Below are 23476 nucleotides of genomic sequence, written 5' to 3' on the forward strand. Positions count from 1 at the left end.
AGACTCCCATACAATAATAATGGGAGACTTCAACACTCCACTGTCAACATTAGACAGATCAACGAGACAGAAAGTTAACAAGGATATCCAGGAATTGAACTCATCTCTGCACCAAGTGAACCTAATAGATATCTATAGAACTCTCCACCCCAAATCAACAGAATATACATTCTTCTCAGCACCACATGGCACTTATTCCAAAAGTGACCACATAATTGGAAGTAAAGCACTCCTTAGCAAATGTAAAAGGACAGAAATTATAACAAACTGTCTCTCAGACCACAGTGCAATCAAACTAGAACTCAGGACTAAGAAACTCAATCAAAACCGCTCAACTACATGGAAACTGAACAACCTGCTCCTGAATGACTACTGGGTACATAACGAAATGAAGGCAGAAATAAAGATGTTCTTTGAAACCAATGAGAACAAAGATACAACATACCAGAATCTCTGGGACACATTTAAAGCAGTGTGTAGAGGGAAATTTATAGCACTAAATGCCCACAAGAGAAAGCTGGAAAGATCTAAAATTGACACTCTAGCATCACAATTAAAAGAACTAGAGAAGCAAGAGCAAACACATTCAAAAGCTAGCAGAAGGCAAGAAATAACTAAGATCAGAGCAGAACTGAAGGAGATAGAGACACAAAAAACCCTCCAAAAAATCAATGAATCCAGGAGTTGGTTTTTTGAAAAGATCAACAAAATTGACAGACCGCTAGCAAGACTAATAAAGAAGAAAAGAGAGAAGAATCAAATAGACGCAATAAAAAATGATAAAGGGGATATCACCACGGACCCCACAGAAATACAAACTACCATCAGAGAATACTATAAACACCTCTATGCAAATCAACTAGAAAATCTAGAAGAAATGGGTAATTTCCTGGACACTTACACTCTTCCAAGACTACACCAGGAAGAAGTTGAATCCCTAAATAGACCAATAGCAGGCTCTGAAATTGAGGCAATAATTAATAGCCTACCAACCAAAAAAAGTCCAGGACCAGATGGATTCACAGCTGAATTCTACCAGTGGTACAAGGAGGAGCTGGTACCATTCCTTCTGAAACTATTCCAATCAATTGAAAAAGAGGGAATCCTCCCTAACTCATTTTATGAGGCCAACATCATCCTGATACCAAAGCCTGGCAGAGACACAACAAAAAAAGAGAATTTTAGACCAATATCCCTGATGAACATCGATGCAAAAATCCTCAATAAAATACTGGCAAACCGGATTCAGCAGCACATCAAAAAGCTTATCCACCATGATCAAGTGGGCTTCATCCCTGGGATGCAAGGCTGGTTCAACATTCGCAAATCAATAAACGTAATCCAGCATATAAACAGAACCAAAGACAAGAACCACATGATTGTCTCAATAGATGCAGAAAAGGCTTTTGACAAAATTCAACAGCCCTTCATGCTAAAAACGCTCAATGAATTCGGTATTGATGGAACGTATCTCAAAATAATAAGAGCCATTTATGACAAACCCACAGCTAATATCATACTGAATGGGCAAAAACTGGAAAAATTCCCTTTGAAAACTGGCACAAGACAGGGATGCCCTCTCTCACCACTCCTATTCAACATAGTGTTGGAAGTTCTGGCTAGGGCAATCAGGCAAGAGAAAGAAATCAAGGGTATCCAGTTAGGAAAAGAAGAAGTCAAATTGTCCCTGTTTGCAGATGACATGATTGTATATTTAGAAAACCCCATTGTCTCAGCCCAAAATCTCCTTAAGCTGATAAGCAACTTCAGCAAAGTCTCAGGATACAAAATTAATGTGCAAAAATCACAAGCATTCTTATACACCAGTAACAGACAAGCAGAGAGCCAAATCATGAATGAACTTCCATTCACAATTGCTTCAAAGAGAATAAAATACCTAGGAATCCAACTTACAAGGGATGTAAAGGACCTCTTCAAGGAGAACTACAAACTACTGCTCAGTGACATAAAAGAGGACACTAACAAATGGAAGAACATACCATGCTCATGGATAGGAAGAATCAATATCGTGAAAATGGCCATACTGCCCAAGGTTATTTATAGACTCAATGCCATCCCCATCAAGCTACCAATGAGTTTCTTCACAGAATTGGAAAAAACGGCTTTAAAGTTCATATGGAACCAAAAAAGAGCCCACATTGCCAAGACAATCCTATGTCATAAGAACAAAGCTGGAGGCATCACGCTACCTGACTTCAAACTATACTACAAGGCTACAGCAACCAAAACAGCATGGTACTGGTACCAAAACAGAGATATAGACCAGTGGAACAGAACAGAGTCCTCAGAAATAATACCACACATCTACAGCCATCTGATCTTTGACAAACCTGAGAGAAACAAGAAATGGGGAAAGGATTCCCTATTTAATAAATGGTGCTGGGAAAATTGGCTAGCCATAAGTAGAAAGCTGAAACTGGATCCTTTCCTTACTCCTTATATGAAAATTAATTCAAGATGGATTAGAGACTTAAATGATAGACCTAATACCATAAAAACCCTAGAAGAAAACCTAGGTAGTACCATTCAGGACATAGGCATGGGCAAGGACTTCATGTCTAAAACACCAAAAGCAACAGCAGCAAAAGCCAAAATTGACAAATGGGATCTAATTAAACTAAAGAGCTTCTGCACAGCAAAATAAACTACCATCAGAGTGAACAGGCAACCTACAGAATTGGAGAAAATTTTTGCAATCTACTCATCTGACAAAGGGCTAACATCCAGAATCTACAAAGTACTCAAACAAATTTACAAGAAAAAAACAAACAACCCCATCAAAATGTGGGCAAAGGATATGAACAGACATTTCTCAAAAGAAGACATTCATACAGCCAACAGACACATGAAAAAATGCTCATCATTACTGGCCATCAGAGAGATGCAAATCAAAACCACAATGAGATACCATCTCACACCAGTTAGAATGGCAATCATTAAAAACTCAGGAAACAACAGGTGTTGGAGAGGATGTGGAGAAATAGGAACACTTTTACACTGTTGGTGGGATTGTAAACTAGTTCAACCATTATGGAAAACAGTATGGCGATTCCTCAAGGATCTAGAACTAGATGTACCATATGACCCAGCCATCCCACTACTGAGTATATACCCAAAGGATTATAAATCATGCTGCTATAAAGACACATGCACATGTATGTTTATTGTGGCACTATTCACAATAGCAAAGACTTGGAATCAACCCAAATGTCCATCTGTGACAGACTGGATTAAGAAAATGTGGCACATATACACCATGGAATACTATGCAGCCATAAAAAAGGATGAGTTTGCATCCTTTATAGGGACATGGATGTAGCTGGAAACCATCATTCTTAGCAAACTATCACAAGAACAGAAAACCAAACACCACATGTTCTCACTCATAGGTGGGAACTGAACAATGAGATCACTTGGACTCGGGAAGGGGAACATCACACACCGGGGCCTATCATGGGGAGGGGGGAGGGATTGCATTGGGAGTTATACCTGATATAAATGATGAATTGATGGGTGCTGACGAGTTGATGGGTGCAGCACACCAACATGGCACAAATATACATATGTAACAAACCTGCACGTTATGCACATGTACCCTAGAACTTAATGTATAATAATAATAAAAAAAAATTTAAATTAAAAAAAAAAGTACAAAAAATTAGCCGGGCTAGGTGGTGGGTGCCTGTAGTCCCAGCTACTCAGGAGGCTGAGGCAGGAGAACGGTGTGAACCCCAGAGGCGGAGCTTGCAGTGAGCCGAGATCGCGCCACTGCACTCCAGCTTGGGTGACAGCGCGAGACTCCATCTCAAAAAAAAAAAAAAAAAAAAAAAAAATTAATTAATTAAGTATTCTAAACCAAGTTTAGCAGCACAACCTTGGGGATCTGTAGTTACAGTTCATTAGTTTAATCTTAGACCCATTTCTATAGAAAAGGAACACAACTAATGTCCATTGAGTATCTGCTATGATACAAAGTACAAATGCTGTTTCATTTAAAACCCTTAATAACTGCATGAAGTATATATAACTATTTCCATTTTATAAGTAATAAAACAGATTATTATCTCTGTACCCACAGCTACAAATGAAAGATCCAGAATTTGAAATCACATCTGTCTGATTCCACCATCCCACAATGTTTCCCACAGCCACAGAATTTCTTCTTACCTATTTTTCGAAACCACTGAGCTTCATTAGCTCTTGACTCCAAACTTAAGTCTTCTTCGCCAACAGGCTGAGAAAGTTTCACAAAGGCTGCATCAAACAGGAAAATTTGATACTGATGGTTTTATTTTACACTCTAGCAAAGTTGTTTAATCCTGCTTTAAGAACCGTCTCACAGGAGTTTGAATTTAGAAAGTTCTTTTTTGTGTATGTGTGTGTGGGTGCATACCAGAAGTAATTAAAATGACAAAAAGCATTACCAAGTTCCAAGAAGTTGTTAACTCAAATTCTGGGAAACAAACATGTCTTTGGAGAGATTTATAATTTTAATTAGTGCAATCATTCACCACCTAAGGTAGAAAGATATGATTTATATGTGAGGAAATAAAGAATAGAAACAATCATTTAAAAGACTAAACTGGAGGTTGAGAATTAGAAGAGTATCAACATGCTGGCATAATATTTACTAGCCAGCAAGCTCAGGACAGAACCAGAATGTGCTATCACTATCAGAAGGCATTTACATATCCCATGTCCTTCTGAGATATAAGAATGCCAACCAGCAAAGTTTTTCTCTTTTGAAAAGAAGGGTTTGGTTTCTATACCACTTTGCTATGTTTAACACCCTGTTGACAGGTATTTGAGGTATAAAATTGAACTACTGCAATAAGCAGGATAGAATTTCTAAGATATGAATTTTTTGGTGTGTTTTGGACATAAGGAAAGAGGTACATGGACAGTAAAAATGGGAGATCTGTTAAAAGGGATGCCATGTAAAAAACCATGTAGCTAGAAAAAGAAATGTGATATAACTAGGAGATTAGCTTGAATAAAGTGGACATGGAAAAATTATTAGTAGATAAGGGAGATGGCACAGACTTGGGTGGACAGCTTCAAAATAAGAGAATATACAACCTGAATTTGATTCAGAGGGTATGAAGAAAAACAGCAGGGTTCAGAGTATTTTTATTTGTCTTGATCCTTTTTCACTTGTTCAATTCTTAGGTTAGGATCAAGTGGCTACTAGAAAAGAAAGGTAGAGGGACCGGGAGTGAGAGAAGGGAAGAAGGGAGAGAAGGAAAGGAAAGGAGGGAGGGAAGGGGAAAGGAGGGAAAGAAGGAAGGAAGGAAGGAAGGAAGGAAGGAAGGAAGGAAGGAAGGAAGAGAGAGAGAGAGAGAGAGAGGAGAGGGAGGGAGGGAAGGAAGAAAGGGAGGGAGGGAAATGTCCTTAAAACAAATAGGAATTAAAACAGAACTGAAATCACATTTGGAGATGAATGCTAATGATGACACACTTTTCTCTGCTTGTGAATGAAGAAACCAAAATAGATTCCTGTGGCAAACATTAATAAGGAGCATGAAGCTTAACTCAAACATAAGGTTAAAGTCAGTGTGCTCAGTGTACTTGGAGAATTCAACAGAGAATAGAGGCAAGATGAAGAATATAACCAGGGAGATATTTACCTCTATTCAGGCAAGCCAAAAGTCGATCCATTTCTTTCTTCCTAAAAATAAAGAAAAGAATATTTTCCAACTGTTCCAAATCTTTACTATAAAACGTAACTAAAAAGGGACACCATTTGTGCCTGAGAATTGAACTAAGAAAATGCAAAATTGTGAAGTTTTTTGCTCAGGACTCCAATCTACCATTTCAACAATCTTCTTCCCCACTGTAGGATATAGTTACTCATTTCCAGTGCCCTCATATTTTTTCTCTCTTCTACTTCTTCATATACCCTCAGGAAAGGATTTCAATGACTGTCAAGGTTTTATATTGTAGAGTCATAATACTTGAGAGAAGGTGGTGATCTCTGTGATTTATAAGTTTTTTTGAAGAGGGGGAACTAGAATCCTTATTTCAAATAAAATTGTATAAAAGTCTAATATACAAGAAAATATAAAAGATAAAAGTTGAGCTGCTGTGGTTGAACGAGGAGTGGGTGGAGGCTTGGAGCTTCACCTTCCTGGAAGTCCCTGAGGCAGTGCCACAAAATTTCCAGGGTTCTGAGGAATGCGGTTTAAAAAACAACTTATCTTGTACAGACACATCATTTTACAGATGAAGAAAAGAGTAGACCCAGGTTTCTTGACCCCTCTGTCAAGCTTCTTTAAGCATATAAAGTTTAACAGAGAACTTCCGGTTTCTAGTTGTGCATGTAAGGAGCTTGGGAGTTGCCAGCATCTCCTAACAAGTAAAACGATGAACACACTGAAAAATTAGTAACTCTTCTTGGACCTATAAGAGAGGAGAGGAAAAAGGGAAAACCATTGCCACAAAGATTGGAGAGACAGGCAAAGACAGGGAGTCACAGCTTATTAGAGCAGAGATTCAAAAGTGGAAACTACCATGATACCCAATGTTGCAGAGGAAAACCTGAAGCGTACTGACAAATCACTGGAGGCTCAGTGTGGACAAGTCTGAATTAAAAGACTCAGGAGGACCCAGTCATAGGGGGGCCTCCACAGTTTTGTGAGTTTTGCCTCCAGGAGCTTGGTTAGCTACTCAGAGAATACTGGAGCAAAATTTCTTTATGCATCTTGCAGGGGGCAGAGGAAACAAAACACTTTAAAACACGCCAGAGCACCCTGTTCTTAACAAGTCTTGCCCTCAAGAGAAGCTGCTTAACTACAGCCTGACCTTCTGGGGTGTATCAGAGCCTAACTGATCTCGGAGAAACGAAATACTCAAATTCAGTCCATTCTAGCCATCTTGTCCCACTAAATGGGGGAGAAAAAAACCTGAGAAGCACTTGTGAAGTTCACGGTCCAGAGGTATAGGCTTACTAAAAGACCAAGACCTAACCATAGGACTAAAGAATGTTTCCCAGCCAGGTGCAGTGGCTCATGCCTGTAATCCCAGCATTTTGGATGCCAAGGCAGGAGGATTGCTTGAATCCAGGAGTTTGAGACTAGTCTGGGCAACATAGTGAGACCACATTTCCACAGAAATGTAAAAATCAGCCAGGTGTGGTTGCACATGCCTGAAGTTCCAGCTACTCTGGAGGCTGAGGTGTGAGGATCACTTGGGCCTGGGTGGGGGTCAAGGCTATAGTGAGCCATGATCATGCCACTGCACTCCAGCCTGGGTGACAGAAAGAGACACCATCTCAATAACAATAATAATAATAATGCTTCCCCTCTCCCCATAATTCACCACCACATTGTTAAAGGCCTATTTATAGTAGTTCCTTTTACCTGGTACATCATGTGCAGCTTTTAAGAAAAAATTAGAAGGCATACTAAAAGGCAGAAAATACAATTTAAAGACAAAGCGCAAGCATTAGAACTAGACATAGCAGGAACGTTGGAATTGTCAGACTGGGAATTTAAGACAACTATGATAATTGATCATGATTATGATAATTATTGTAAGGGCTCTAATGGATAAAGCAGACAGCATGCAAGGGCAGATCAGCAAAGTAATCAGAGAGATGGAAATTCTAAGAACCAAAAAAGAATACTAGTGATCAAAAACACTGTAACAGAAATGAGAAAACCTTTGATGGTCTTATTAGTAGATTGAACAAAGCTGAGGGAAAAAAGTCTCTGAGCTTGAGGGTATATAAACAGAAACCTCCCAAACTGAAAAGCAAAGAGAACAAAGACTAAAAAAAAATAGAACAGAATATCCAAGGACTGTGAGACAACTACAAAAGGTGTAACATATGTGTAATGGGAATACCAGAAGGAGAAGAATAGGTAATGGAACAGAAGCAGTACTTGAAATAATATGACTGAGAATTTCCCGAAATTAATGTCATATATATAAAATCACGGATTCAGGAAGCTCAGAACATCAAACAGGACAAATGACAAAAAAATGACATCTAGACATTTCATTTTCAAACTATAGAAAATAAAATATACAGACAAAATTCTGAAAAAAGTCTGAGAAAAAAATACCTTACCTAAAGAGGAACAAAGGTAACAATTACATTCCACTTCTGCTCAGAAACCACACAAACAAGAAGAGACTGAAGCAAATTATTTAAATGTTGAGAGAAAAATCCCACTAACCCAGAATTTTGTACCTTGTGAAATTATACTTCAAAAGTGAAGGAAAATAAAGACTCAGACACAGGGGTGGAGCAAGATTATGGAACAGAAGGCCCACCCATCATCCTCCCCCACTGCAGGAACACCACATTTAACCACTGTCTACACACAAAAAAGGACTCTCATAAGAACCAAAAATCAGGTGAGCACTCACATTACCTGGTTCTAACTTCACATTGTTGAAAGAGGAACTGAAGAGAGTAAGAAAGACAGTCTTTAATCACCAATGCCACCCCTTCCCTATCCCCCAGCAGCTGCCTGGTGCAGAGAAATCTGTGCACTTGAGAGAGAGTGCAGAGACTATCAGACTTTGCATTGAACTCAGTGCTGCCCTGTCACAGCAGGAAGGAAAACTGGGCTAAACACAGCCAACTTCCGCTAACAGAGGGAGCATTTGGACCAGCTGTAGCAAGTGGGGAATCTCCCATCCCAATCGTTGGAATCTGAGTTCCAGCAAGCCTCATCATCATGGGCTAAAGTGCTCTGGGGCTCTAAATAAACTTGAAACACCGTCTAGGCCACAAAGACTGCAAGTCTTAGTGCTGAGCTGGGCTCAGAACCAATGGACTTGGGGGCATGCAACTTACTGAGACACCAGCTGGGGTAGCTAAGGAGGTGCTTTGCTTGTTCCACCCCTCCCCAACCCTGGGTAGCATAGCTTGTGGCTCCAAAGGAGACCCCTTCCTTCTGCTTGAATAGAAGAGAGGGAAGAGTAAGGAAGACTTAGTCTTGCATCTTGGATATCAGGTCATCCACAGTAGGATAGGGCACTGGGCAGAGGCATGAGACCCCTATTCCCGGCTGTAGCTCCTGGATGACATTTTGATGCACACCCTGGGCCAGAAGGGAACCCACTGCCTTGAAGGGAAGGACCCAGTCCTGGAAGTATCCATCACCTGTTGACTGAAGAGCCCTTGGGCCGTGAATAATCAGCAGTGATCCCAAGTAGTACACTGTGGGCTTTGGGTGAAACTCTGAGATGTGGGGGCTTCAGGTGAGACCCACCACATTCCCAGCCATGGTGGCTATTGTGAGAGACTCCTTCTGCTTGAGAAAAGCAGAGGAAAAGCAAAGAGGACTTTGTCTTATGCCTTAGGTACCAGCTCAGCTACAGTAGGGTAGAGCATCAAGCGGGATGTTAGGATCCCCAATTCTAGGCCTTAGCTCTTGGGTGGTATTTCTGCACCTGCCCTGGGCCAGAGGGGACCCCACTGCCCTGAAAGGTGAAATAAGGCCTGGCAGCATTTACCACAAGGTGGCAGCATTTACCACAAGGTGACTGAAGAATCCCTTAGGCTTTAAGTGAACATCAGCGGTAGGCTGGCGGTACTCCCCATGGGCCTGTGGAAGCGGGAGGGAAGAGTGGGAAGGACTGTGTCTCATGGTTTGACAACCAGCTCAGCCACAGTAGAAAAGAACATCTGAGGTAGACTTCTAAGGTTTTTGACTCCAGTCCCTGGCTCCTGGACAGCTTCTCTGGACTCACCTGGGGCCTGGGGGAACTTGCTGCCCTGAAGAAGACACAGGCTTGCTGGTTTCACCACCTACTGATTGCAGAGCCCTAGGACCTTGAACCAACAACATAGGTGGTAGTCAGGTAAGTGGTTACTGTGGGCCTTGGGTGAGAAACAGGGCTGCATTGGCTTCAAGTCTGACCCAGTGCAGTCCTAGTGGTAATGGCCATAGGGGTACTTGTATCAACATACCCCCAGTACCAGACAGTTCAGGAGAGGGAGATGGAGAGAGAGAGAGACAGACAGAGAGAGAGAGAGAGAGAGACTCCATTTGTTTCGGGGACAGTAAGGGAAGAGAACAAGAGTTTCTGCTTGGTAATCTAGAGAATTCTTCCGGATCTTATTCAAGACCACCAAGGTAGTACCTCTATGAGTCTACAAGAACCATAGCATTACTGGGCTTGTGGTGTCTCCTAATGCAGATACAGCTTAGATCACAGCACCCAAGTACTTCTGAATACCACGAAAGCCCTCCCAAGAAGGACAGGTGCAAATAAGTCCAGAATGCAAAGACTACAATAATACTAATTATTCAATTCCCAGATACTGATGAACACCCACAAGCATCAAGACCATCCAGGAAAACATGACGTCACCAAACGAACTAAATAAGACACCAGGGACCAGTTCTGGAGAAACAGAGATATGTGACCATTCAGATAGAGAATTCAAAATAGCTGTTTTGAGGAAATTCAAATTCAAAATAACAGAGAAGAAATTCAGAACTCTATCACATAAATTTAACAAAGAAATTGAAATAATTAAGAATCAAGCAGAAATTCTGGAGTTGAAAAATGCAATTGAAGAATATGTCAGAGTTTCTAAATAGTAGAACTGATCAGGCAGAAGAAATAATCAGTGAACTCAAAGACACACTATTTGAAAATACACAGTGAGAGGAAAAAAGAAAAAAGAATTTTAAAATGATGCACAGCTACAAGATCTAGAAGACAGTTTTAAAAGAGCAAATGTAAGAGTTAATGGCCTTGAAGTAGAGGCAGAGAAAGAGACATGGGTAGAAAGTTTCTTAAAGGGATAATAACAGAAAACTAAAGAAATCTAGAGAAAGATATCAATATCCAAGTACAAGAAAGTTATAGAACACCAAGCAGATCTAACCCAAAGAAGACTACCTTAAGACATTTAATTATCAAACTCTCAAAGGTTCAGGATAAAGAAAGAATCCTAAAAGCAACAGAAAAGAAACAACATACAATGGTGTTGCAATATGCTTGGCAGCAAACTTTTTCGTGGAAACCTTATGGCAGGGAGACAATGGCATGACGTATTCAAAGTGTTGAAGGAAAGAAACTTTTACCCTAGAGTAGTATATCTGGCAAAAATATTCTTTAAACATGTAGGAAAATTAAAGGCTTTCCCAGACAAACAAAAGCTGAGGGATTTCATCAATGCAAGACCTGTCCTAAAAGAAATGTTAAAGGGTGTACTTTAATCAGAAATGAAAGGATGTTGATGAGCAAGAAAAAAATCATCTGAAGGTACAAAACTCACTAGTAATATACAAATACACAGAAAAAAACACTATATTATAGCACTGTAAGTATAGTGTGTAAACTACCCTTAAATAGAAAAAACTAAAAGATGAATCAACCAAAAAACAATAAATATAACAACTTTTCAAGACATAGACAGTATAAGATATAAATAGAAACAACAAAAAGTTAAAAAGTGAGGGGAAGAAGTTAAACTGTAGAATTTGTATTAGTTTTTTCTTTTGCTTGTTAATAGTTAATTTGTTTACGCAAGCAGTGTTAAGTCATCAGATTAAAATAATGGGGTATAAGATATTATTTGCAAGCCTCATGATAACCTCAAATAAAAAAATACATAAAACAGATACACAAAAAAATAAAATAAAGAAGTTAAATCATACCACTAGAGAAAATCACCTTCACTAAAAGGAAGACCGGACAGAAGGAAGGAAGAGATAGTTAGTATATCAACTAGATATGTGCACTCCCATGTTTGTTGCAGCACTATTCACAATGGCCAAGATTCAGAAGCAACCTGAGTGTACATCAACAGATGAATGGATAAAGAAAATGTGGTACATATACACAATGGAGTACTATTCAGTCATAGAAAAGACTTGAGATCCTGTCATTTTCAACAACTTGGATGGAACTGGAGGTCATTATGCTAAATGAAATAAGCCAGGCACAGAAAGACAAACTTCACATGTTCTCACCTATTTGTGTGAGCCAAAAGTTAAAACAATTTAGCTCATGGAGATAGAGAGTAGAACGATGGCTACCAGAGGCTGGGAAGGGTTGTGGGGGGTAGAAGGAAGGGAGGATGGTTAATGGGTACAAAGAAATAGTTAGGAAGACTGTAAAAGACCTAGTATTTTCTAGCACAACAAGATGACTATAGTAAAAAGTAATTTAATTGTACATTTAAAAATAACTAGGAGGCGGAGCAAGATGGCCGAATAGGAACAGCTCCAGTCTCCAACTCCCAGCGCGAGCGACACAGAAGACCGGTGATTTCTGCATTTTCAACTGAGGTACTGGGGTCATCTCACTAGGGAGTGCCGGACAATCGGTGCTGGTCAGCTGCTGCAGCCTGACCAGCGAGAGCTGAAGCAGGGCGAGGCATCGCCTCACCTGGAAGCGCAAGGGGGAAGGGGATCCGTTTTCCTAGCCAGGGGAACTGAGACACACAACACCTGGAAAATCGGGTAACTCCCACCCCAATACTGCGCTGTAAGCATACAGGCACACCAGAATATATCCCACACCTGGCCGGGAGGGTCCCACGCCCACGAAGCCTCCCTCACTGCTAACACAGCAGTCTGCCGCGATCTATCCGCAAGGCAGCAGCGAGGCTGGGGGAGGGGCGCCTGCCATTGCTGACGCTTAAGTAGGTAAACAAAGCCGCTGGGAAGCTCGAACTGGGTGGAGCTCACAGCAGCTCAAGGAAGCCTGCCTGTCTCTGTAGTCTCCACCTCTGGGGACAGCGCACAGCTGAAGACCAACAGGGGAAGTAGCGGGAGCCAGTGCAGACGCGAACGACTCTGTCTGACAGCTTTGGGGAGAGCCGTGGATCTCCCAACGCGGAGGTTGAGATCTGAGAACGGACAGACTGCCTGCTCAGGTGTGTCCCTGACCCCTGAGTAGCCTAGCTGGGAGAAATCCCCCACTAGGGGCAGTCTGACACCCCACACCTCACAGGGTGGAGTACACCCCTGAGAGGAAACTTCCAAAGGAAGAATCAGACAGGTACACTCGCTGTTCAGCAATATTCTATCTTCGGCAAACTCTGCTGCTGATACCCAGGCAAACAGGGTCTGGAGTGGACCTCAAGCAATCTCCAACAGACCAACAGACAGTCCTTCTGACTGTCAGAAGGAAAACTATCAAACAGGAAGGACACCTATACCAAAACCCCATCAGTACGTCACCACCATCAAAGACCAGAGACAGATAAAACCACAAAGATGGGGAAGAAGCAGGGCAGAAAAGCTGGAAATTCAAAAAATAAGAGCGCATCTCCCCCTGCAAAGGAGCGCAGCCCATCGCCAGCAACGGATCAAAGCTGGTCAGAGAATGACTTGGACGAGAGGAGAGAAGAAGGCTTCAGTCCATCAAACTTATCAGAGCTAAAGGAGGAATTACGTACCCAGCGCAAAGAAACTAAAAATCTTGAAAAAAGAGTGGAAGAATTGACAGCTAGACTAATTAATGCAGAGAAGATCATAAACGAAATGACAGAGATGAAAACCATGACACGAGAAATACGTGACAAATGCACAAGCTTCAGTAACCGACTCGATCAACTGGAAGAAAGAGTATCAGCGATTGAAGATCAAATGAATGAAATGAAGCGAGAAGAGAAACCAAAAGAAAAAAGAAGAAAAAGAAATGAGCAAAGCCTGCAAGAAGTATGGGATTACGTAAAAAGACCAAATCTACGCCTGATTGGGGTGCCTGAAAGTGAGGGGGAAAATGGAACCAAGTTGGAAAACACTCTTCAGGAAATCATCCAGGAGAACTTCCCCAACCTAGTAGGGCAGGCCAACATTCAAATTCAGGAAATACAGAGAACGCCACAAAGATACTCCTCCAGAAGAGCAACTCCAAGACACATAATTGCCAGATTCACCAAAGTTGAAATGAAGGAAAAAATCTTAAGGGCAGCCAGAGAGAAAGGTCGGGTTACCCACAAAGGGAAGCCCATCAGACTAACAGCAGATCTCTCGGCAGAAACTCTACAAGCCAGAAGAGAGTGGGAGCCAATATTCAACGTTCTTAAAGAAAAGAATTTTAAACCCAGAATTTCATATCCAGCCAAACTAAGTTTCATAAGTGAAGGAGAAATAAAATCCTTTACAGATAAGCAAATGCTTAGAGATTTTGTCACCACCAGGCCTGCCTTACAAGAGACCCTGAAGGAAGCCCTAAACATGGAAAGGAACAACCGGTACCAGCCATTGCAAAAACATGCCCAAATGTAAAGACCATCGAGGCTAGGAAGAAACTGCATCAACTAACGAGCAAAATAACCAGTTAATATCATAATGACAGGATCAAGTTCACACATAACAATATTAACCTTAAATGTTAATGGACTAAATGCTCCAATTAAAAGACACAGACTGGCAAACTGGATAAAGAGTCAAGACCCATCAGTCTGCTGTATTCAGGAGACCCATCTCACATGCAGAGACATACATAGGCTCAAAATAAAGGGATGGAGGAAGATCTACCAAGCAAATGGAGAACAAAAAAAAGCAGGGGTTGCAATCCTTGTCTCTGATAAAACAGACTTTAAACCATCAAAGATCAAAAGAGACAAAGAAGGCCATTACATAATGGTAAAGGGATCAATTCAACAGGAAGAGCTAACTCTCCTAAATATATATGCACCCAATACAGGAGCACCCAGATTCATAAAGCAAGTCCTTAGGGACTTACAAAGAGACTTAGACTCCCATACAATAATAATGGGAGACTTCAACACTCCACTGTCAACATTAGACAGATCAACGAGACAGAAAGTTAACAAGGATATCCAGGAATTGAACTCATCTCTGCACCAAGCGGACCTAATAGACATCTATAGAACTCTCCACCCCAAATCAACAGAATATACATTCTTCTCAGCACCACATCGCACTTATTCCAAAATTGACCACATAATTGGAAGTAAAGCACTCCTCAGCAAATGTAAAAGAACAGAAATTATAACAAACTGTCTCTCAGACCACAGTGCAATCAAACTAGAACTCAGGACTAAGAAACTCAATCAAAACCGCTCAACTACATGGAAACTGAACAACCTGCTCCTGAATGACTACTGGGTACATAACGAAATGAAAGCGGAAATAAAGATGTTCTTTGAAACCAATGAGAACAAAGATACAACATACCAGAATCTCTGGGACACATTTAAAGCAGTGTGTAGAGGGAAATTTATAGCACTAAATGCCCACAAGAGAAAGCAGGAAAGATCTAAAATTGACACTCTAACATCACAATTAAAAGAACTAGAGAGGCAAGAGCAAACACATTCAAAAGCTAGCAGAAGGCAAGAAATAACTAAGATCAGAGCCGAACTGAAGGAGATAGAGACACAAAAAACCCTCCAAAAAATCAATGAATCCAGGAGTTGGTTTTTTGAAAAGATCAACAAAATTGACAGACCGCTAGCAAGGCTAATAAAGAAGAAAAGAGAGAGGAATCAAATAGATGCAATAAAAAATGATAAAGGGGATATCACCACTGACCCCACAGAAATACAAACTACCATCAGAGAATACTATAAACGCCTCTATGCAAATCAACTAGAAAATCTAGAAGAAATGGATAATTTCCTGGACACTTACACTCTCCCAAGGCTAAACCAGGAAGAAGTTGAATCCCTGAATAGACCAATAGCAGGCTCTGAAATTGAGGCAACAATTAATAGCCTACCCACCAAAAAAAGTCCAGGACCAGATGGATTCACAGCTGAATTCTACCAGAGGTACAAGGAGGAGCTGGTACCATTCCTTCTGAAACTATTCCAATCAATAGAAAAAGAGGGAATCCTCCCTAACTCATTTTATGAGGCCAACATCATCCTGATACCAAAGCCTGGCAGAGACACAACAAAAAAAGAGAATTTTAGACCAATATCCCTGATGAACATTGATGCAAAAATTCTCAATAAAATACTGGCAAACCGGATTCAGCAGCACATCAAAAAGCTTATCCACCATGATCAAGTGGGCTTCATCCCTGGGATGCAAGGCTGGTTCAACATTCGCAAATCAATAAACGTAATCCAGCATATAAACAGAACCAAAGACAAGAACCACATGATTGTCTCAATAGATGCAGAAAAGGCTTTTGACAAAATTCAACAGCCCTTCATGCTAAAAACGCTCAATGAATTCGGTATTGATGGAACGTATCTCAAAATAATAAGAGCCATTTATGACAAACCCACAGCTAATATCATACTGAATGGGCAAAAACTGGAAAAATTCCCTCTGAAAACTGGCACAAGACAGGGATGCCCTCTCTCACCACTCCTATTCAACATAGTGTTGGAAGTTCTGGCTAGGGCAATCAGGCAAGAGAAAGAAATCAAGGGTATTCAGTTAGGAAAAGAAGAAGTCAAATTGTCCCTGTTTGCAGATGACATGATTGTATATTTAGAAAACCCCATCGTCTCAGCCCAAAATCTCCTTAAGCTGATAAGCAACTTCAGCAAAGTCTCAGGATACAAAATTAATGTGCAAAAATCACAAGCATTCTTATACACCAGTAACAGACAAGCAGAGAGCCAAATCAGGAATGAACTTCCATTCACAATTGCTTCAAAGAGAATCAAATACCTAGGAATCCAGCTTACAAGGGATGTAAAGGACCTCTTCAAGGAGAACTACAAACCACTGCTCAGTGAAATCAAAGAGGACACAAACAAATGGAAGAACATACCATGCTCATGGAGAGGAAGAATCAATATCGTGAAAATGGCCATACTCCCCAAGGTTATTTATAGATTCAATGCCATCCCCATCAAGCTACCAATGAGTTTCTTCACAGAATTGGAAAAAACTGCTTTAAAGTTCATATGGAACCAAAAAAGAGACCGCATTGCCAAGACAATCCTAAGTCAAAAGACAAAGCTGGAGGCGTCACGCTACCTGACTTCAAACTATACTACAAGGCTACAGTAACCAAAACAGCATGGTACTGGTACCAAAACAGAGCTATAGACCAATGGAACAGAACAGAGTCCTCAGAAATAATACCGCACATCTACAGCCATCTGATCTTTGACAAACCTGAGAGAAACAAGAAATGGGGAAAGGATTCCCTATTTAATAAATGGTGCTGGGAAAATTGGCTAGCCATAAGTAGAAAGCTGAAACTGGATCCTTTCCTTACCCCTTATACGAAGATTAATTCAAGATGGATTAGAGACTTAAATGTTAGACCTAATACCATAAAAACCCTAGAAGAAAATCTAGGTAGTACCATTCAGGACATAGGCATGGGCAAGGACTTCATGTCTAAAACACCAAAAGCAACGGCAGCAAAAGCAAAAATTGACAAATGGGATCTAATTAAACTAAAGAGCTTTTGCACAGCAAAAGAAACTACCATCAGAGTGAACAGGCAACCTACAGAATGGGAGAAAATTTTTGCAACCTACTCATCTGACAAAGGGCTAATATCCAGAATCTACAAAGAACTCAAACAAATATACGAGAAAAAAACAAACAACCCCATCAAAAAGTGGGGAAAGGATATGAACAGACATTTCTCAAAAGAAGATATTCATACAGCCAACAGACACATGAAAAAATGCTCATCGTCACTCGCCATCAGAGAAATGCAAATCAAAACCACAATGAGATACCATCTCACACCAGTTAGAATGGCAATCATTAAGAAGTCAGGAAACAACAGGTGTTGGAGAGGATGTGGAGAAATAGGAACACTTTTACACTGTTGGTGGGATTGTAAACTAGTTCAACCATTATGGAAAACAGTATGGCAATTCCTCAAGGATCTAGAACTAGATGTACCATATGACCCAGCCATCCCACTACTGGGTATATACCCAAAGGATTATAAATTACTCTACTACAAAGACACATGTACACGTATGTTTATTGCGGCACTATTCACAATAGCAAAGACTTGGAATCAACCCAAATGTCCATCTGTGACAGACTGGATTAAGAAAATGTGGCACATATACACCATGGAATACTATGCAGCCATAAAAAAGGATGAGTTTGCGTCCTTTGTAGGGACATGGATGCAGCTGGAAACCATCATTCTTAGCAAACTATCACAAGAAGAGAAAACCAAACACCGCATGTTCTCACTCATAGGTGGGAACTGAACAATGAGATCACTTGGACTCGGGAAGGGGAACATCATGCACTGGGGCCTATCATGGGGAGGGGGGAGGGGGGAGGAGGGAGGGATTGCATTGGGGAGTTATACATGATATAAATGATGAATTGATGGGTGCTGACGAGTTGATGGGTGCAGCACACCAACATGGCATAAGTATACATATGTAACAAACCTGCACGTTATGCACATGTACCCTAGAACTTAAAGTATAATAATAATAAAAAAAAAAAAAAAAAAAGAAAATGTGGCACATATACACCATGGAATACTATGCAGCCATAAAAAAGGATGAGTTTGCGTCCTTTGTAGGGACATGGATGCAGCTGGAAACCATCATTCTTAGCAAACTATCACAAGAACAGAAAACCAAACACCGCATGTTCTCACTCATAGGTGGGAACTGAACAATGAGATCACTTGGACTCGGGAAGGGGAACATCACACACTGGGGCCTATCATGGGGAGGGGGGAGGGGGGAGGAGGGAGGGATTGCATTGGGGAGTTATACATGATATAAATGATGAATTGATGGGTGCTGACGAGTTGATGGGTGCAGCACACCAACATGGCATAAGTATACATATGTAACAAACCTGCACGTTATGCACATGTACCCTAGAACTTAAAGTATAATAAAAAAAAAAAAAAAAAAAAAACTAAAAGTGTATAATTAATAAATGTTTGAGGTGATGGATACCCCATGTACCCTGAAGTGATTATTACATATTGTATGCTTGTATCAAAATATCGCAAGTAGCCCATAAATATATACATCTACTATGTACCCAGAAAAAATTAAAAATTAAATTAAAAGAAAAAAAAACCTCTCTGACAAAGAAAGTTGAAGGAATTTGTTGCCAGTAGATTTCGTTGTAAGAAATGTTAAAAGAAGTTATTTAGAGAGAAGGAAAATGATATAGGTCAGAAACTCAGATCTACATAAAGAGAGGACAAGCATCAAAAGAAGAATAAGTGAAGGAGATACTACTCAGCCATAAAAGGAATGAAATCATGTATTTTCCAGAAGCATGGATAGAACTGGAGGCCATTGTCTTAAGTGAAATAACTCAGAAGCAGAAAGTCAGATGCCGCATCTTCTCAACTGTAAGTGGGAGCTAAATAATGTGTATACATGGACACAGAAAGGGATAAAATAGACATTGGCGACTTGGAAGGATGGGAAGGATGGTGGAGGAAAATAATCCTGAAACCTGAAACACCCATAATGCCTTGGGTAATATTGGAAAAACACTCTAACGGGGAGGGCAGTGCCCAGAAAAACTACATAATAAAATGGAAGTGGTTTATACATGATCATGCTACCTGTGAATGCAAGGAGGAGGTACTCATGAGCAGAGAGTCTCACTTCCCCTAGGACTGACTTTGGAAATGCATGAAGAGCTGCTGGATTCTATTGTCATTGGGACAGTGCCCTATAAACAGTTCTTAACTGATTGACAAGGTGCTGCTTAATTTATGGATGGCAGTTCCAAGGTGAACAAACAATATTCTGTTTGGAAGGCTACCATCTGATCAAGGAAGGTAAAAACAAATCATCTTAGCAGGCTGAACTGCATGCCGTTTTCCCAGCAGTGAAGGAAGAACTGAACAGTGGTAAAAGCCCCTAGGTTTGGGTTTTGACTGACTCATTGGCAGTGGACAATGACCTGGCCATGTAGTCTTACAGAAGGGAAATGGAATACTGGCCCATTAACAGGATGTTTGTATGGTGTATGACTCTATGAAAAATCACTATGGAAATCTGAGGGGTGCATTAATGTAGAACACATTGATATCCATCAGAAGAATCCCCTTTCAGGATTGGAAGGTGATGAGAATCAACAAGTGGATATCCCTGTGTGCTCCCTTGAGGCGGCCCCCTGGGTCCATGAAATTAGTGGGCATCTGGGGACTCAGCAATACAGAGATGGGTTGAACCTAGACATATCCCTCTTGTACCCTCTGAAGTTGAACCTGGACATATTCCTCTTGTACCCTCTGAAGCACAAAATGCCAATAACTGTTCTGTTTTCCAACAAAAGAGACAGAGACTTAAGGTGGCTGTGTGACAGATTCTTCAGGGGGAAGGCCTTGAACACAGCTAGCAAGTCAGACTGATGCTGATAGCCCCAGGGTATGAGTTTCAACAGGAATAGACACCAACTCTGGATTGGCCTTTGCTTACGCAGTGGTAGATGCAAATGCTCAGAATGTAATAAAAGAACTGGAAGAGAATATACTGCACCAATTTGGGCTGCTGAGTCACATTTTTTTCAGACCAAGAAACACACTTTACAACCCATAATGTCCAACAATGGGCAGAGCTATATCCTCCTTAGAATAATAGTTAGAAAGGGAAGTCGGAACAAGCAATTGAAACATTGGTTGTCTAAAATGGGGGCAGACACAGGAATGAAGGATAGGCTTACATGCCTCCATAAGCTCACACTCAATATTGGGGGGTGGGGCTAAGGAAGTGTCCCCACTAGATAGACTCCTCTGTTTTTCTGCTGAGTCTGAGGAAGAGGAGTTGGGGAAGGATGCTAGTATGACTGCAATTCTTCCCAAGGGTGTAGGACACTGGTATGATGACAGTATTTTCTTTCTTTCTTTCTTTCCTCCTCATATCACCTCAACTTTGTGTTTCCTACCTGATGAAACATGAGCAAGACCATGGCTGCAACTACAAATGTTGGAAACAGGGCTGATTCCTAAGCAAGAAACCTAACTATATTTTTAAATCTTTATGTCAGAATTCCTAAGGGCCTCATGGGGGCAGGTTGTGTCTTTACCCTATCTAGCAAAATTGGGGTTAAGAGTAAATGCAATTGTATTGCTTAATGGTCAAGATAGTCCACTAATTCTGTATCTGTAAAACCCTACCTTATATAAATGGGAATGGACTGAGCAGGAGGCATTCGCTAGATTAGTAGTGCTGCCTGTAATCTGGACTAGCACCTAATATTCTTTCAAATGTGGAAATGTTTGGTTATAAATAGAAAAAAGGAGGAATAGTAGATGAGAGTAAGAAATGAACAAATGGGTTATGTAGTAAGGGAAATCCAATATTACATCAGTACCTCGAAAGAGTTTCAAAGCAAAAGATGATATTGTCTCTTAGTTCAATTATACCAGATGCCTGAAAAGGTGAAGCCATATATTGTGGAGACCACTCCTGCTTCTGGAATCTGACCAAACAGAAGCCTGGAAATCTCAGTAGCCTTGCCCTGGGAAACAATTTCATGATATAATGATGGACTGGACAAATTATTAATGACTGAATGGGACTCCAGTATTGTGCCAGTATCTTTTTTTTTTTTTTTTTTTGAGATGGAGTCTCACTCTGTCACCCAGGCTGGAGTACAATGGCGCGATCTCGGCTCACTGCAAGCTCCGCCTCCTGGGTTCATGCCATTCTCCTGCCTCAGCCTCCCGAGCAGCTGGGACTACAGGCGCTCACCACCATGCTCGGCTAATTTTTTGCATTTTTAGTAGAGAAGGGGTTTCACTGTGTTAGCCAGGATGGTCTCAATCTCCTGACCTCATGATCTGCCCACCTTGGCCTCCCAAAGTGCTGGGATTACAGGCGTGAGCCACTGCGCCCAGCCATGTGCCAGTATCTTTTAACCGTTATGATCCTTTTGTTGTATTTGGGATCTGTGGTCAAACACCAGGGATCTTTACACTGTGGTATTATACTGTGGTATAATTAGAAGTGTATTTGGTCTGAGGTTGCTGGCACAAGGGTCCTAAAACCCTTGAGAGAAAAGAATAGGCCAAAGACCTTAACAGAAATCTTACCAAAGAAGATATACGATGACAAGTACACATAAAAAAGATGCTCCAAATCATACATCATCAGAAAAATGCAAAATAAAACAATGATTTACCACTGCATACCTATCAGAATAGCCAAAATCGCAAACACTGACGACATCAAATGCTGGTGAGGACACACAGCAACAGGGACTCTTATTCCTTGTTGGCAGGAAGGAATGCAAAAGGGTACAGCCACTTTGGAAGACAGTCTACCAGTTTCTCACAAATCAAACATACATAGTCTTACCATATGACCCAGCAATCATGCTCCTTGGTATTAATATTTACCAAAGGAGCTAAAAAGTTACCTGCACATGAATGTTTACAGAAACTTTATTCACAATTGCCAAAACTTCGAAGAAATCAAGGTGCCCTTCAGGAGGTGAATGGATAAATAAAATGTGATACATTCATACAATACAATATCATTCAGTGCTATCAAGACACAAAAATACATGGAGGAACCTAAAACGCATATTACTAAGTGAAAGAAGCCAATGTGAAAAGGCTACATATTGTATGATTCCAACTGTATGACATTCTGGAAAAGATGAAACTATGGAGATAGTAAGGGGTTGATGAAGGAGGAATGAATAGGTGGAGCACAGAGAATTTTTAGGGCAGTGAAAATACTCTGTATGATATTGTAATGATACACACATGCCATTATACTTTTGTTCAAACCCATAGAATGTACAACATCAAGAGTGAACCCTAATATAAATTATGGACTTCAGGTGATTATGATATGTCAATGTAGCTTCATCAATTGTAATAACTGTACCACTCTGGTGGGGAATGGAGGAGGCTATGCATGTGGTGGGGAGAGGGGACATATGGGAATCTCTGTGCCTCCTATTAGTTTTTTTGTGAACCTAAAATTTAACTAAAAAAATAAAATATTAGGGCCAAGCACAGTGGCTCACACCTGTAATCCCAGCACTTTGGGAGGCTGAGGTGGGAGGATCACGAGGTCAGGAGTGTGAGATCAGCCTGGCCAACATGGTGAAACCCTGTCTCTACTAAAAATACAAAAATTAGCCGGGTGTGGTGGTGAATGCCTGTAGTCCCAGCTACTCAGGAGGCTGGGGCAGAAGAATCACTTGAAACCAGAAGGTGGAGGCTGCAGTGAGCCAAGATCACGCCACTGCACTCCAGCCTGGGCGAAAGAGCGAAACTCCATCTCAAAATAAAAAAATATATATATAAATAAAAATAAAATATTAAACTTAAAAAATAAAGTGAAGTAAAAACTTAAAGCAGACAAAGGAATGAATGTGGAAGTATTGGCAAACTCAACTAAAGAAGTTTACAGGAAGAAGGGTAGAACATACTATAAGACTGGCCTTATCAGTAGGGGTCTAACATATAAAGACTGTGGTCAGGAAAAGTAGCAGAATTTTCAGGGATAAATCTTAGAAGTCTGGTTTATATAAAGTAACTTCTTAGAGTAAATTTTATTAATTTGAATTTCAGCTGAGCTAAAGTTGATTTCTTTACTATTTAATTCGGTGACTCC

The 23476-nt window shown here is 40.7% G+C and overlaps 1 protein-coding gene across 1 annotated transcript in view; it reads right to left on the reverse strand.

The window, feature by feature from the left end:
• Nucleotides 1-23476, reverse strand: part of TEX11 (testis expressed 11) — a 323051-nt gene that overhangs the window by 64086 nt on the left and 235489 nt on the right. The window contains exons 19-20 of the mRNA XM_030933980.1: nucleotides 5649-5689; nucleotides 4189-4275 (exon numbers count right to left, since the gene is read on the reverse strand). Of these exons, the coding sequence (XP_030789840.1) occupies nucleotides 4189-4275; nucleotides 5649-5689 (128 nt within the window). The remainder of the gene's footprint in view (nucleotides 1-4188; nucleotides 4276-5648; nucleotides 5690-23476) is intronic.

This window comes from Rhinopithecus roxellana, chromosome 7 (genome assembly GCF_007565055.1).
Source record: "Rhinopithecus roxellana isolate Shanxi Qingling chromosome 7, ASM756505v1, whole genome shotgun sequence".
NCBI lineage: Eukaryota > Metazoa > Chordata > Mammalia > Primates > Cercopithecidae > Rhinopithecus > Rhinopithecus roxellana.